Here is a 13053-nt window from a genome sequence, read left to right on the forward strand (position 1 = left end):
ATGCTCCTCCCCTCGGCTCCTTCTCGCTGAATGAGTCCTGCAAATCGAAATTAACGTTGCTTCTTTTTCGATTGGCCCTTGAGCTGGGCTCGGCGATGAGGCGGCTTATGATTGGGGACAATCAATAGCAGGACTTTTCAATGAGGAAGTCGTCGTTTTTTCTGGAGGAAGGGTCTCGGGTGGAATGGTAAACGTCAGCGTTCAGCATTGTTACCAAAGACAGAATATTTGGACTGCATTTTGCAATTCGGAACTATAAATTCTGGCTCTTCTGGAAAAACACGTATGTGCATCGGGAAACTAATGACGCATACGTTGTTTTTTAGCCGGGCCAGAATTTATAGTTCCAAATTGCAAAATGCAGTCCATTTCAGAGACTCCGCACTACTGCCGTGGTAAGGAAGAACGCCGTATGAGCCGTCATGCGTTGCCAAATTTCTTGAGGTAAATCACGAATTTTCGGAAAAATTTGTAAATATTTTTCCTCCATTTCTTCAGGTAATCTTGTTCAGAATTTTACCTAAAGTTCTTGGAAAAAATTTTCGGAAAAACATTCATAACTTTCCTCAAAAATAAACATTTTATCGTGAGAAATTTGGCAACTCTCGAATGTTCATAAGGCGTTTTTCCTTAGCACGGCAGACTACTACACTGAAAAAAAGTTACGGGCTTTGTAGACATACCGTCCGTTCCGGGCTCAGAGGCCGAAAGCACCGGGCGCTGGACCCGTAGACGCACTGGAAAAAAAAAACACATTGGATCCAGAGTCCAGACTCTTGAAAACATTGACAAGAAAAAGGACTCTTGATTCAATCAGATTTAAGCTTAAATCAAAAGGAAATCCGCTCAAATTAAGAGGCTTGGTTCTTGATTTAAGCCTAAATCTGCTTGAATCAGGAGTCCTTTTTCTTGTCAATGTTTTCAAGAGTCTGGACTCTAGATCCGATGTGTTTTTTATTTTTCCAGTGCGCGTAGGTCGTTTTCGACGTCGCAGACTTCCCGTCATACTTTATTTTTTGAACGGAAAACTACTCAACGGCAATTCTTTGAAACTGCCGTGATTTTTCTTCTCTGTGCGAAGGAAATTCTGCAAAAACTTTAAGGAATAATATCAATTCGTTCTCCTTTAAAAAAATAATATAGCAGTGGAGATTTTCAAACGCCGCAAATGATGTAGCTGGTTAAGGACTTAAGCCGTCGATTTGTAACATTATAAGCGGTTAATAGGGGAGGGGCCAAGTTTACGTAAGAACACATGATGAGATGAGAGTACGTTCAAACGGTAGTCGTGGGAAGAGCTCCCGCAGCATCGAGACGGCCGGATTCGCCTTCAATTTAGAGAGTAGGCAAAACGGGCTCCCAGGAGCAGGTTTAGTGGTATCAACACCGCCGTTGAGTCAGTCGCAGTCCGTGGCCCTTTCACCCATCACACTTCGTTGAATGATTTCTCACTGAAACTGGAGATTGCTTGGTTTTTTGGGAGGATGAGGGGGAAGGCTTAGTAAGAATGAGGAATTATTTTATTGCGAAAACCGGAATGTTGTTAGAACGTGATACATGATGAAAAGTTTTTAAAATACCCAGTACTACATTGTGCTACAATCTGTTTCACGATGATACCCTGTTCTTTCGATAATCATAAACTGAGCCTAAATCTGATCGGCAAGCAGTAAATGTTGATCTTGGCAAATATTTTAAACAGTGCCCGGTGCATCTAATTCATTCATTTTTTCGAATAAAAGTCCGGAAAATGTTTCATGAAGTCTGGAAAACCTTGAACTCTTCTTTCCAAAATTAACTGGAAACTCCACATTACTTAAAAGTCAGGGAGCAAATGTGTCCCCTTGTGCACATACTTGAATGCATATCATATCACACGCCATTATCTTCCTTTCGGTATTTAGAACAATAAAATTGGTGATTGTGTTTCGAATTTCATACGCGCGGCGGCCAAAATGACGGTTTTGGAGTAAAACAATTTGCAGTTTCCTATTAAATCGTGCCACTTGTCGGTTCCTATGTCTATGTATTAGGAACGATACCTCCTGTCTGCAAACTAACGATTTCAGGACAAGGAGAAAGTTCGCTATTTTTTTTGTAATTTTGACATTAGTTCTGCAATTTTTTTGTAGATTTAAACGCCATCACAGCGCTCCCACGCGATATTGGAAAAAACGGAAAACATCAGCTTGCGTATTTTATACTTCAGAATGCATCAAAGTCCCCAACTCATTTTCGCCAAAATGGACCACTAGACAAGGTACGAATTTCAGCATTCTGATACAGGTTTCTTAACCGAAATTTCACGTAGAACACGATGCGCACAACAAAAACTACCAAATCAACTCCTTACGAAGAAATTAAGTGATTCTTGATGCGTGAATTCAAACCACCCGCTCATGAAAACTCAATGCTATACGTGATTCACATCGCGCGCTAAACGTCATCATGACAGTCTCTGCTATATAAAAATCTGGCAACCTCAATCTTGACGCTTTGGCTCAGTTATAGCGAATTGCTTATAGTTTGAACAACACATGGTGGGAAATGAACGTTTGCTCGATTGAGAGGCTCGCTGAGACCGTTGTGGTGCGCGATTTGACTTACGTAGAGCTTTGAGTTTCTTGTGAGCGGGCCTTTCAAATTCCTCATAACCAATGTGAAATAAAAACGTTAATATCTTCCTTAGGAGTTGATTTCAGTAATTTTCGTTGCGCAAATCGTGTTTCGCGTGAAATTCTGGTTCGGAAACATGTATTAGAATGCTTAAATTCGTACCTTGTCTAGTGGTCCATTGTCAGTTAGAACAATATAACCATATATAACCAAATGAATTCATATTGTTCCTTAGCCTTCGATGTGCTTTTGATCGCACGATTTGCCTTCTGCAGTTAATACCGACAGAAACTCCTGTAACCGCGCTGTCGTGCTGAGGAAAAACGCCGTATGAACATTCGAGAGTTGCCAAATTTCCCCCCGATAAAACATGCCTTTTTAAGGAAATTTATGCGTTTTTTTGCTTGACATTTTCAGATATTGTAGATTAAATTGCAAACAAAATTGTCTGAAAAATTTGAAAAAAAAATATGCAACATTTTTCAAGAAAAATTAGGTTTCATTGAGGGAAATATGGCAACGTCCGAAGGCTCATACGGCGTTCTTCCTCAGTACGGCAGCCATTCTCATGCTATTGAGTTGCAATCGGCATGGAGAGCGAATATCACGATCACGCTCGTTGCGATGGAGCGAGCCGCAAGGACATTTTGATTGTTGAGTCTGTTAGGGAACAGTGCCGGGGGGGGGGGGGGGGTTGGTAGTGGGAAGAATAGTAGCAGTTTTCAGCATTCCTATCCACGAGTGTGCACGCCACTCAAAGATGCTTTGCATCATCAATTTCATTCTGAGCTGAAAAGCCGTAAAGCTGCTCCAAGGAGCTATGAAAAGCCGAGGGGGTCTGAAGAGGCGTTGCAGTGGAAAAAAAGTGAGTTGTCGCCTCCGTCAGCGTTTTCTTCCGCCCCAGCAACAACCACTTATCTCGACTGGAACAATCTATTCAGTTACGCGGTTCTTGCTTTGTGGCTTCCAGTCTTGAGCTCTTGGTCCTCCTGGGTTCTCTCCGTTCTGCGCATCTCTCTTTACCGTCCTTAATTTCGCTCGTCGTTAACTTGCCATTATACTCGTTCTTCTTCTTTTCGAGATGCAATGCGTCATATTGGCCAATTATTCCTGGTAAAATTCGAGTGCAAAAGGATTCATGTTAACGGCACATGTTCTACCATACTAATCTGCTGTCCTTAGCAAAAGCGCCGTAACTCCAGTCTATATTTTTGCAGCTTTTTACCGACGAAATGTTTCATTAACGAACAACCAACATCCATTTATCCTTCATTCTAAGATGAGTGCAGCATACCGTTGAGGACGATTCAAATTTACAAATCGAAGCATCGTAGTGATCATGTTTTCTCGCAATAGAACAGTATGTGTCCAAGAAAAATGTGAAGTCTTAATAGGAGTTACGGCGTTTTTCCTGTGAACGGCAGTAATGAAGAAATACGTTGGACGTTCAATTGATTTTCAAGTTCTTATTATCTCTCTACTTACTAATGTTTAGGTTATTAAATTAAATCTCATCATCTCTATTTTTACATTATATTTAAGTGCTGATTTATTTGAAATTGATCAAATTTCTTTCGATTGAATGGACCGAGTTTTATGGAACCGCACTGAGTCGTATTTTGGAATTGAAATTGGATGGAAGTGTTGAATTTTTCTAGTTATCACAGTTTTTTCTATCAAAAATTCAAAATCGAGAAAAAAACATTTTCAACGTGAGTCTAATTCCATTTGAAGTTTAGTGAAAGTATCCTATTTATGAAGTTGAAAAGAAGGCTTCTTTAACCATCCCTTTATAAAAAAGTGAATTATAAGGCTCTCCTGAAGGATGAGAGATATGTTGAAGAAATGATCCTGTATACAGGAAAGCGGTGTGAGGAAGAACTGGCTGAAAATCTGGCACAGGATGGAACAAAATAAGCAAGCTTGAAGTCTCATTATTAGAGCATTGCTATCTGCCACTACGAACTGATGGGTTATCTCCGCATGCCTGTTTTAATTACCAACTTCATTGCGTGGATACCACTATTGCGGTTCCCGTGTCCTCGAAATTGCCTATATTATTAATTGAAGGCGAGACATTGTCTTGTCGCTAGCTCCAAGCGAATATCACCATTTCAGCTCCTATGAGCCCAACTTCACCGTTTTGATACAATGAAAGCAAAATCCCTCGACTTGGTTCACTACCTGTTGGACTCATACGCCCTCCTTTCAATGATTGAATTTTGAAAAGTAATTATCTCATTCAAATGAAACTTTTTTGGTGCGCAAATGGAAGTAGTTCAGATCTTTAGGTTTCTCTTGAAAGATTAAATAAGCTGTACAATGTTAGCAACATTGTAACCATAGGAGTCCCTGATTGCAAAATTCAGTTTAGTTAATTTTTGAAGTTTACATAGGCCGCATTTTGTAGTATGAAACTTCTATTTCTAGCTCATGCAAAAATGTACGTATCTCTATATGGAAACTAATGATACATCGATGGTGTTAGTCCGCAACCACGTATCTCGTATGCGACGTTGCAGACTTCCTGCCATACTTTACTTTTTAAATGGAAAACTACTCGACGGGAGCTCTTAAAAACTTCCGTGATTTTTCTTGTCTTTCCGAAGAAAATCCTGCAGGAACTTCAAGGAATGATGTCGGTTTGTTCTCTTTTAAAAAATAAAATAGGAGCGGAAATTTTCAAACATCGCCAACGGGATACGTGGCTGTAGACCAGTGTTCGAAACTCACATTTGAGTTTTAGGAGCCAAGTGCAGCATCAAGCCCAATTTTTAGGCGCCATTGAAGATTTTTTAGGGGCCAAATTGACTTTTTGCCCATATAGTACGGCGCATTTAGTGAAAAGTTAGACACAAGATGTTTTCGTAACAGAACTAGTAAGTAGCTGTAACTTGGGGAAGACAAAAGCACTAGGAATGGAATCGTGAAGAAAAGAAAAAGCAAGCTTTCACTTGTAGTGCTGAAAATTCTGATTTTTTTCAATTTAAATAGATTCGTTTTTCTTTCTTTATGTGACTTCCTGTGAAAATCTAGATTTTTAGGGGGCAATTTTTAGGGGCCACGTTGGCGCAGAGCCTTCATTTTTTAGGCGCCATGGCCGATTTTGTAGGCGCATTTTGCGCGTTGGCGCCTGGGAGTTTCGAACTCTGCTGTGGACTTACACCGTCGATATGTTGTTCCTTAAATTAGCCAGGAATAGTTGCAGAATATGTAGTACCCATGATGATCAGCATGTCCCGCTTGAAAAACTTTGATAGGGAACCTTGTCACGAAATACTCCAATACGTACCCCATCAAGGGATCCATTGAATTTATTCGGAGAAGGTATTTCAGCATAGCAAAACGTCGAAGAAAAAAAATCTTGACTGTTTATCAGAGCGACAGACAGTCAAGTTGACAGTTCACGGAAAGTTCGCGAGATCGCACCGCTGAACTTTTCGCGATAGACATAATTGAACGAGGCGAAAGTGGTAAGCGATCGAAACCCCGGCAGCTTTGTCGAGGACATTGTGTCCGAAGCCCATTAATTATACGGACTGTTTTCGACGTCCAACTCTGCCGTGCTGCGTAAGTCCATTCGCACATTGCCGACTTTTCCGGTACAAAACAGGCCTTTTTAAGGAAGTCGTGCATATTCGCTCTTGAAATTTTCAGATATTTTAGACTAAACTGCGAACGAAATAGTCTGAAAAATTTAAAGAAAAACCATTCAAGATGTTCCCAGTAAATTGGTTTGTTTTTATCAGAGAGGATACGGCAACGGCTGAAGACTCTTACGGCGTTGTTCCTTATGGTAGTACGGCAGAACTCTCGGTTGATCGAATCCGAAGTTTTTGACCCGATGTCGAGTTCGGGCGAGACCACCGTTTTGACAATGGCCACAACAATGTGGTCACTACTGGTCAGGGCGTATCTCAATTTCCGGATGAGCCCCAGAAAGCATGGATTTACACGCGAAATAGGGCTCACGTAGTGGCGTGGCGTGCTTTGCGTCGTATCGATTGTTATGCCACTTAAATCTATGGAAAAGGATCGATAAACAGGGTGTTCGCAGCGAACACCTTAATAATCGATTCTTTACCATAGGTTTAAATGGCAGAACAATCGATATATCGCAATTCACGCCACGCCACCGGGCTCACGTGGAGATCAAGATACGCCCTTACGTCAGAGGAGCGACGGGTTGTTCAAGTCGACTGCCACTAAGAGACGACCCCAAACGAAGATTGAAGAAGACGAGAAGCCGCGTCGCGTCGCGATGCGTTGACGTCAGCGGGCTGATCACTGTCATTGAAAAACAAAGCTATAGACAAAGAAGAGATATTAGACAATTCTAACCAGAAATGGTGTAATTTGTTTCAGGTCTCCGCAAAGTGTATCCTTACTATTTCACATTCACCACCTTCACGAAAGGCCGATGGGTTGGCGAAAAAATCCTCGACGTCTTTGCCCGAGAATTCAGGGCTCATCCCGCCGAAGAATACGTAAGTGGTTTTTTTTGTTAGTTTTTTTTTTTTTTTACTACTTCAAATAGCCCACGAGGGCTAATCCTTGCGCTTTAGTCCCTACCCCCCTCCGTTCCAATCCAATCCAATCCAATCCAATCCAAAAATTAAAAGTAGCGTATCTTTCAATCAAAAAGGGGAACTATTTATTGTTCGCTTTTTTTTAAAACATTCTCAACTGCACGAGACAAAATGTTTGTAGACAAGACTTTTTGTCATTATGCATTTCATCAACACTTGAAACACTTCGAATTATGCTTTTAACTCAGTCTAGTGGTTCTTTGAAGATAAAATTGACGTATTTCTGTCAAACGGAACTAAGCGCCATGGAAAAGCATTGCGAGTATAGGACGGAACGAGCCCGACGCCGGTTTCCGCCGCCAATCCAAGCCCCCCTCTACCTTCCTCCCCCTATGGCGCTTAGTTCCGTTTGATAGAAATACGTCCAAACAAGGTATATTTGTGTTCCCTTTAGGTGAAAATATGCTCTTGATTCCGCAGAAATCCATGCTTGGTGGCAAAATTACAAGTGTCTATCTCCTGATTGTGAGCAGTCCCAACCCACAGCTGAATTTCTGTCAGGCTGTGAAGAGTTCTCTTCGCTAATTTATTCGTTGGTTCCCTATCGAAAGAACGTAACTATACGTTTCAATGTTGCCAAATTTCCCCTAGCAGGTTGCATTTTTAACACGAGAATTTTGGAGATTTCTAACTGGTTTTTTCACTGGTTTTTCTTCTAACCTTATGAAAAAATTAGAGTAATTTTCGACAAAAATTATAGGAGTTAAATTGGATTGTTCGAGTCATTCTTGCGACGCTGGAATAGAGTAACGTTTCTTCGTCGGGAAACGACGAATTTTCGCTCACTAATGGTTTATTTTATATTTTCTTCCAACAGGAACGGTGTATACGGAGTGGTTCCCTCACCGTTAATTATGAAAGGGTGGACGTTGACTACAAACTCAAACATAACGATCTTCTCGCCAATGTCGTTCACAGGTATGTAATTTCAACCCTCAGATTTCCCCTCCCATTGTCTCTAACCTTCTTTTATGACGAAAGTTTTGAATAAAACGACGTAACGTGGGATATTATTCTTCATTTTTATTCATTTGATATTATCCTTTCTTCTCTATTCCACCCTGGAAGAAAACAGTACAATAGATTCGTCCCCAGACGTTATGGTTTAACTCAACGTCATCCATTTATTTCGGTAGAAATTTAAGCTTTATGATGACGAAAGAGTAAGAATTCTACCTTAAATAGTATGGATGGAGTATGGATGAAGTATTAATAGTAATGGATAGAGCCAATGGAGATGTTGCATGTGTGAGGAATTTGCGATTTGACTGTTGATTCTTACGTAAAAGTTCGCGAGAAACACGATGGTGCCACTGGTTTTCTCTGAAATCAGCTCCCAAGCTCAAAAAAAGCTCTCAAGTTGAGGCCAAAATGGAGGGGATATCCCACGCTATCCTGAGAGTCCACCTCTACATCAAGACAAACTCTCCATGCAAAGATAGGGAGCAAATACATTGACAGGGCTGCCACTTTATTTGGGGACTCCAAAACTGAAAACACGGCAACCCTGCTAATGTATTTGCTCTCTATCTTTGCATGGAGAGTTTGTCTTGATGTAGACGTGGACTCTCAGGATAGCGTGGGATATCCCCTCCATTTTGGCCTCAACTTGAGAGCTTTTTTTGAGCTTGGGAGATGATTTCAGAGAAAACCAGTGGCACCATCGAGTTCCTCGCGAACTTTTACAAAAGAATCAGTAGTCAAATCGCAAATTCCTCACACATGCAACATCTCCATCGCGATCCCTTCTGCCCGGCGGCGGTCACTAATCGGATTTTTCGCCGGCGAAATCTGAATAAGTGACGAGCGAAGACAAAGAGGGAACGCGGCCGCCGCGACGCGACGTCGGACGGGACGTCGACGTCGACGTAACTAGGTTGGCGACGACAATGTGCTCCTCTCACGGGGACGACCGCGTCCGCTGCCCACACGCGTCGATGCCCGTCAGACGCGCAAAAATAACAGAATCCGAGCAAAATTTAGGTTGGGTCGCTTAATCATTGCGCGAGGTGCAGTCTTAAATTAAGCATTACAAATGAACTCCGATGAATAATGCAACGTGACACTTGGCAAAGACGAATCCGACGAGGGGCTCAACAGGGAATAGCACCCCCCCCCCCCGCCCCCGGCCGCCGGCCCCCCCTCGCGGGGACCCGAGACAAAACAAGACTCGGTACCGACGGGTCTTGACAATTCGCGACGAGACTTCTCAAGGTTGCCAGATAAATGCAGCCCGAGTTACCTGACGTAGGTCAAAATTTCTAACGCACACTGAAAAAAAATCTCTGTGTATTTACCAAGAAAAGGGTAAAATTACCAAGAATTCAGGGTTCTATTTGATTCCAGTTTTTTCTTGGTAAAATGACCATTTATGGAATTGGTAATTTTACCGAGGAATCTCGGTAAAATTATTGACTTTCTCGGTAATTCTACTGATTCCCGGTAAAAACGCCAATATCTTTTATCGACTGTGGTAGAATTACCGAGATAAAATGGCAAAGTTACCGGGAATTGATTACCAATAAAAGTGGTATTCTTACCCGAAAAAAACAGTAAAAATACCGGTTTTTAGGTAAGCTTACCAGTCTGTCTTGATAAAATTACCAATAATTGGTAAAAAAAAGTGAGATGGTAAAGGTACCAACGGACCTTGGTAATAACTCCGAGAATTTTTTTTTAGTGCAGCAGCCCGTGACAATGGTGATATCAAAACCATAGGAGAAAAAACGGGAAACAAGGCTAAAAAGCTCACATACAAATTCGAGACGTTTCGGCTCAAAACTGAGCCATTTTCAGTCGGAAGAATAAAACTAAAATATAAAAAATTCCAAATAGAAACCTCTCTTCTCTTGGTTTTGATTTTCTCGGCCATCGTGCAGTCTGCAGGTTTCTATTCGAAATTTTTTATATTTTAGTTTTATTCTTCCGACTGAAAATGGCTCAGTCTTGAGTCGAAACGTCTCAGATTTGTATGTGTACATTTTAGCCTTGTTTCTCGTTTGTTCTCCTATGTTTTCGATGTTAGGTACCTGACGTCAGAGTCTCTTTATACTACGCCGATAAAAAAGCTCGATCGAGCCGAATGGATTGTATTCGATACATCTAACAGGTAAAAAAATGTGTAGTGAAAATCAATCATTGAGAGTATATACCGTCCTCGCAAACGGGAAAGAAAGCGCCTTGATTTTCTCAATGTTAAGTCTGAATACAACTATTCGTGCTCCAGGGATGTGCGCGTTGCATGCACGCAAGATTGCAGGCTCTCTGATTTTCTCATTGGCACAGCTTGGCCAGTGGCGATTCGTGCAAGTTGACTGTACCGTGTTTCTACCATGTAAATCCATCATAAATACTGCCGTGCTCAGGAAAAACGCCGTATGAGCATTCGAATGTTGCCAAATCGCCTCTCAGGAAATATTTATTTTTGAAGAACTTTATGAATATTTTTCTTTGAAATTTTCAGGCACGTTAGGTCAAATTATGGGTAATGTAGCATCGCGTCCATGATATTGGACTCCATGATCACCCATATAATGTTCGGTTGCTCATCACGTCCAAGATCTTGGACTCCATGCTCACTTTAATGAGAGATAATTTTGTAGAAAAATCGAAGTAAGCATAGCGTCCAAAGTTGTGGGATGCAGCTATTCTCTGACAACACATGAGCATATGGTCCAATTATTTATTAAGACAATTTTTGTGGAATAAAGACGAAAAAGATGTGTTTTCGTAAAAAGTTGTGCATTGGTTAGGTTAAGCTAAGTTAGGTTTGGTTAGGTTAGGTTGGTTAGGTCAGTTCAAGTTAGATCAGACAAGAGAAGTATACGATTTTCTATCATTATGAGCTTTAAAACTAAGAAAGGTCTGCTTGCTATTGGACTCCATGCTAAAGCAAAGAAGTGAGAAGTTTAGCGATGAGCATGGAGTCCAAGATCTTGGACGAGATGAGCAGGCAAGTATATCAAGGGTGAGCATGGAGTCCAATATCATGGATGCGATGCTACATAATCAAATTATGAGCGAAACCCTCCGAAAAATTCGCAGAAAAATATTTTTAAATTTTCCCCAAAATTCATGATTTATTGAGGGAGATTTTGTAACGGTTGAAGGTTCATACGGCGTTTTTCTTTAGCACGGCAGAATAGGTGCTCAATACCAGCCTGTTCGATGTATTTCGACTGTTTTAAGCGCATTATATTGCACTAAATATTTCCTTAGCGCTTGAATACCTCAATCCTAATTTTCAGAGGATGCGTACGATTTAACAGCTTTGTGATCATTAGTCGCTAGTGCAAATGTGGGAGGAAATAGGTACACATGCAACATTTTCCTCTTTTTTTAAAAACTCGAGGTGGAATAAAAGTTCCTTGAGAGAAACTTGCCGCGAAGCCTCATGTGGGTTCTCAACTCAAAGTTGTGAATACAAGATTCCCCGACCACGCATTAGTCGAGAAGAATGTGTCCCTGCCCGTGTGGCGCACAGTGGTGAACCGTCGAGAGAGATTGGACGTGAAACTTATGACTAAAATCGTTTGGTTTTTCGTCGAATTATACATTAAAAGGAGTGTTTTTCGAAAGATATTCGACGAGGCAACCAACGGGATAAATTTCAAATTTCTAGGGTTTTTACTGACGGAGATAAGAGCGTTTAAAGTTTCTGCACCGTGTCAGATGTTTCGGTCGCAGTGTGCGTCGTATCAGCATCGGTAGAGAAGAGAGTAATTGGAAAAATGGCAGCCGCGAAAAAGACGCGACTCGAAATTCCGGCGCGAGTTTCCCGTTCGCGTCCGCGTCCGGCGCACAGCGGATCGAGTCCATAGGAGAGGTCGGACAAAATTTGGAAACTTCGAACGCTTATAACTCCGATTGTACAAAACTTTAAGGCTCTGAAAGTGGTTCCATTGGTTTCCTCTTGAAATTTTTTTCTGAAAGCACCCCTTGAAATTTAAAATTTGACAAAATAAACATCAAAATTCGCAGTTTTTGTCAAATATTTCATGTCCGACCTCTCTAATTGACTCGATCCACTGTGCGGCAGCGGAAAACTTCAAACGGAGACGTATACTATGTGTTTCATCGCTGTTTCCGTTTATTTCATCCGGAAATGACGCGCGGTCGACGGGGGTAAACTACCCACCAAGTGACCTGTCCCCTTTTTCGCTCTTTTTATGCTTTTCTATCGTGGAGAAAACGCATCCCGCTTCGATGTATTTAATTTTGTGTCCTCTCCGTCGCTACCTGCGGCTTCTTCATTCGTGGTTTAAGACGCGTACCTTCCACTTGTATTTATCGGGACGTCCAGGTATCATTGAGGAGTGAAGACTGAGTTCCTCTCAGGAAGTTAAAAACGCAAGCAAATATCCATTATAAATTGTAGAAGTGCTTAATTTAAACCATATCAGTTCGTATTTTCGGCTTTTTTTATCATTGGCTCTGAAAGAAGAAAAGACTGAAAAGGTGTGGAGCCGTGAGACCTTTACAAGATATTCTCTTAGGTCAAATCAAAAGTCTCTTTGTTTATAGACATCTTTTTGGCGTAAAGATATTTTTTTAAAATGATTTTTTCGAATTCGAAGAATATCAATTTTGTCCTATATGTCAAAATTGTATTCTTTTGAACTGAGAAAATTTCACCTGAATCATAAAACAAATGTCTTTTACTCAGGAATGTTTCTTCGCATTAAAAACGAATCCTTACCTCAAATTTTGTTTATTTAAATCGAAGAGAATTTTGTTTCAATTTTTATTTTAAAAAAAGCTCTTTTCAACTTTTTTTCCATGCAGATATTTTTTTCCAAAATTGATCAGGAAAACCTGAAGAATTCACTAAACTCCAGTTCTAATCGCA

General features: G+C 41.0%; 1 protein-coding gene across 3 annotated transcripts in view; it reads left to right on the forward strand.

Annotated features, from left to right (window-relative positions):
• Positions 1–13053, forward strand: part of LOC109041789 (pseudouridylate synthase RPUSD2) — a 335027-nt gene that overhangs the window by 305928 nt on the left and 16046 nt on the right. For all 3 annotated transcript variants that reach the window (XM_072302098.1, XM_019058214.2, XM_019058219.2), the window contains 2 exons: positions 6982–7103; positions 8023–8123. In XM_072302098.1, the coding sequence (XP_072158199.1) occupies positions 6982–7103; positions 8023–8123 (223 nt within the window). The remainder of the gene's footprint in view (positions 1–6981; positions 7104–8022; positions 8124–13053) is intronic.

Source organism: Bemisia tabaci, chromosome 7, assembly GCF_918797505.1.
Source record: "Bemisia tabaci chromosome 7, PGI_BMITA_v3".
NCBI classification, from domain to species: Eukaryota; Metazoa; Arthropoda; class Insecta; order Hemiptera; family Aleyrodidae; genus Bemisia; species Bemisia tabaci.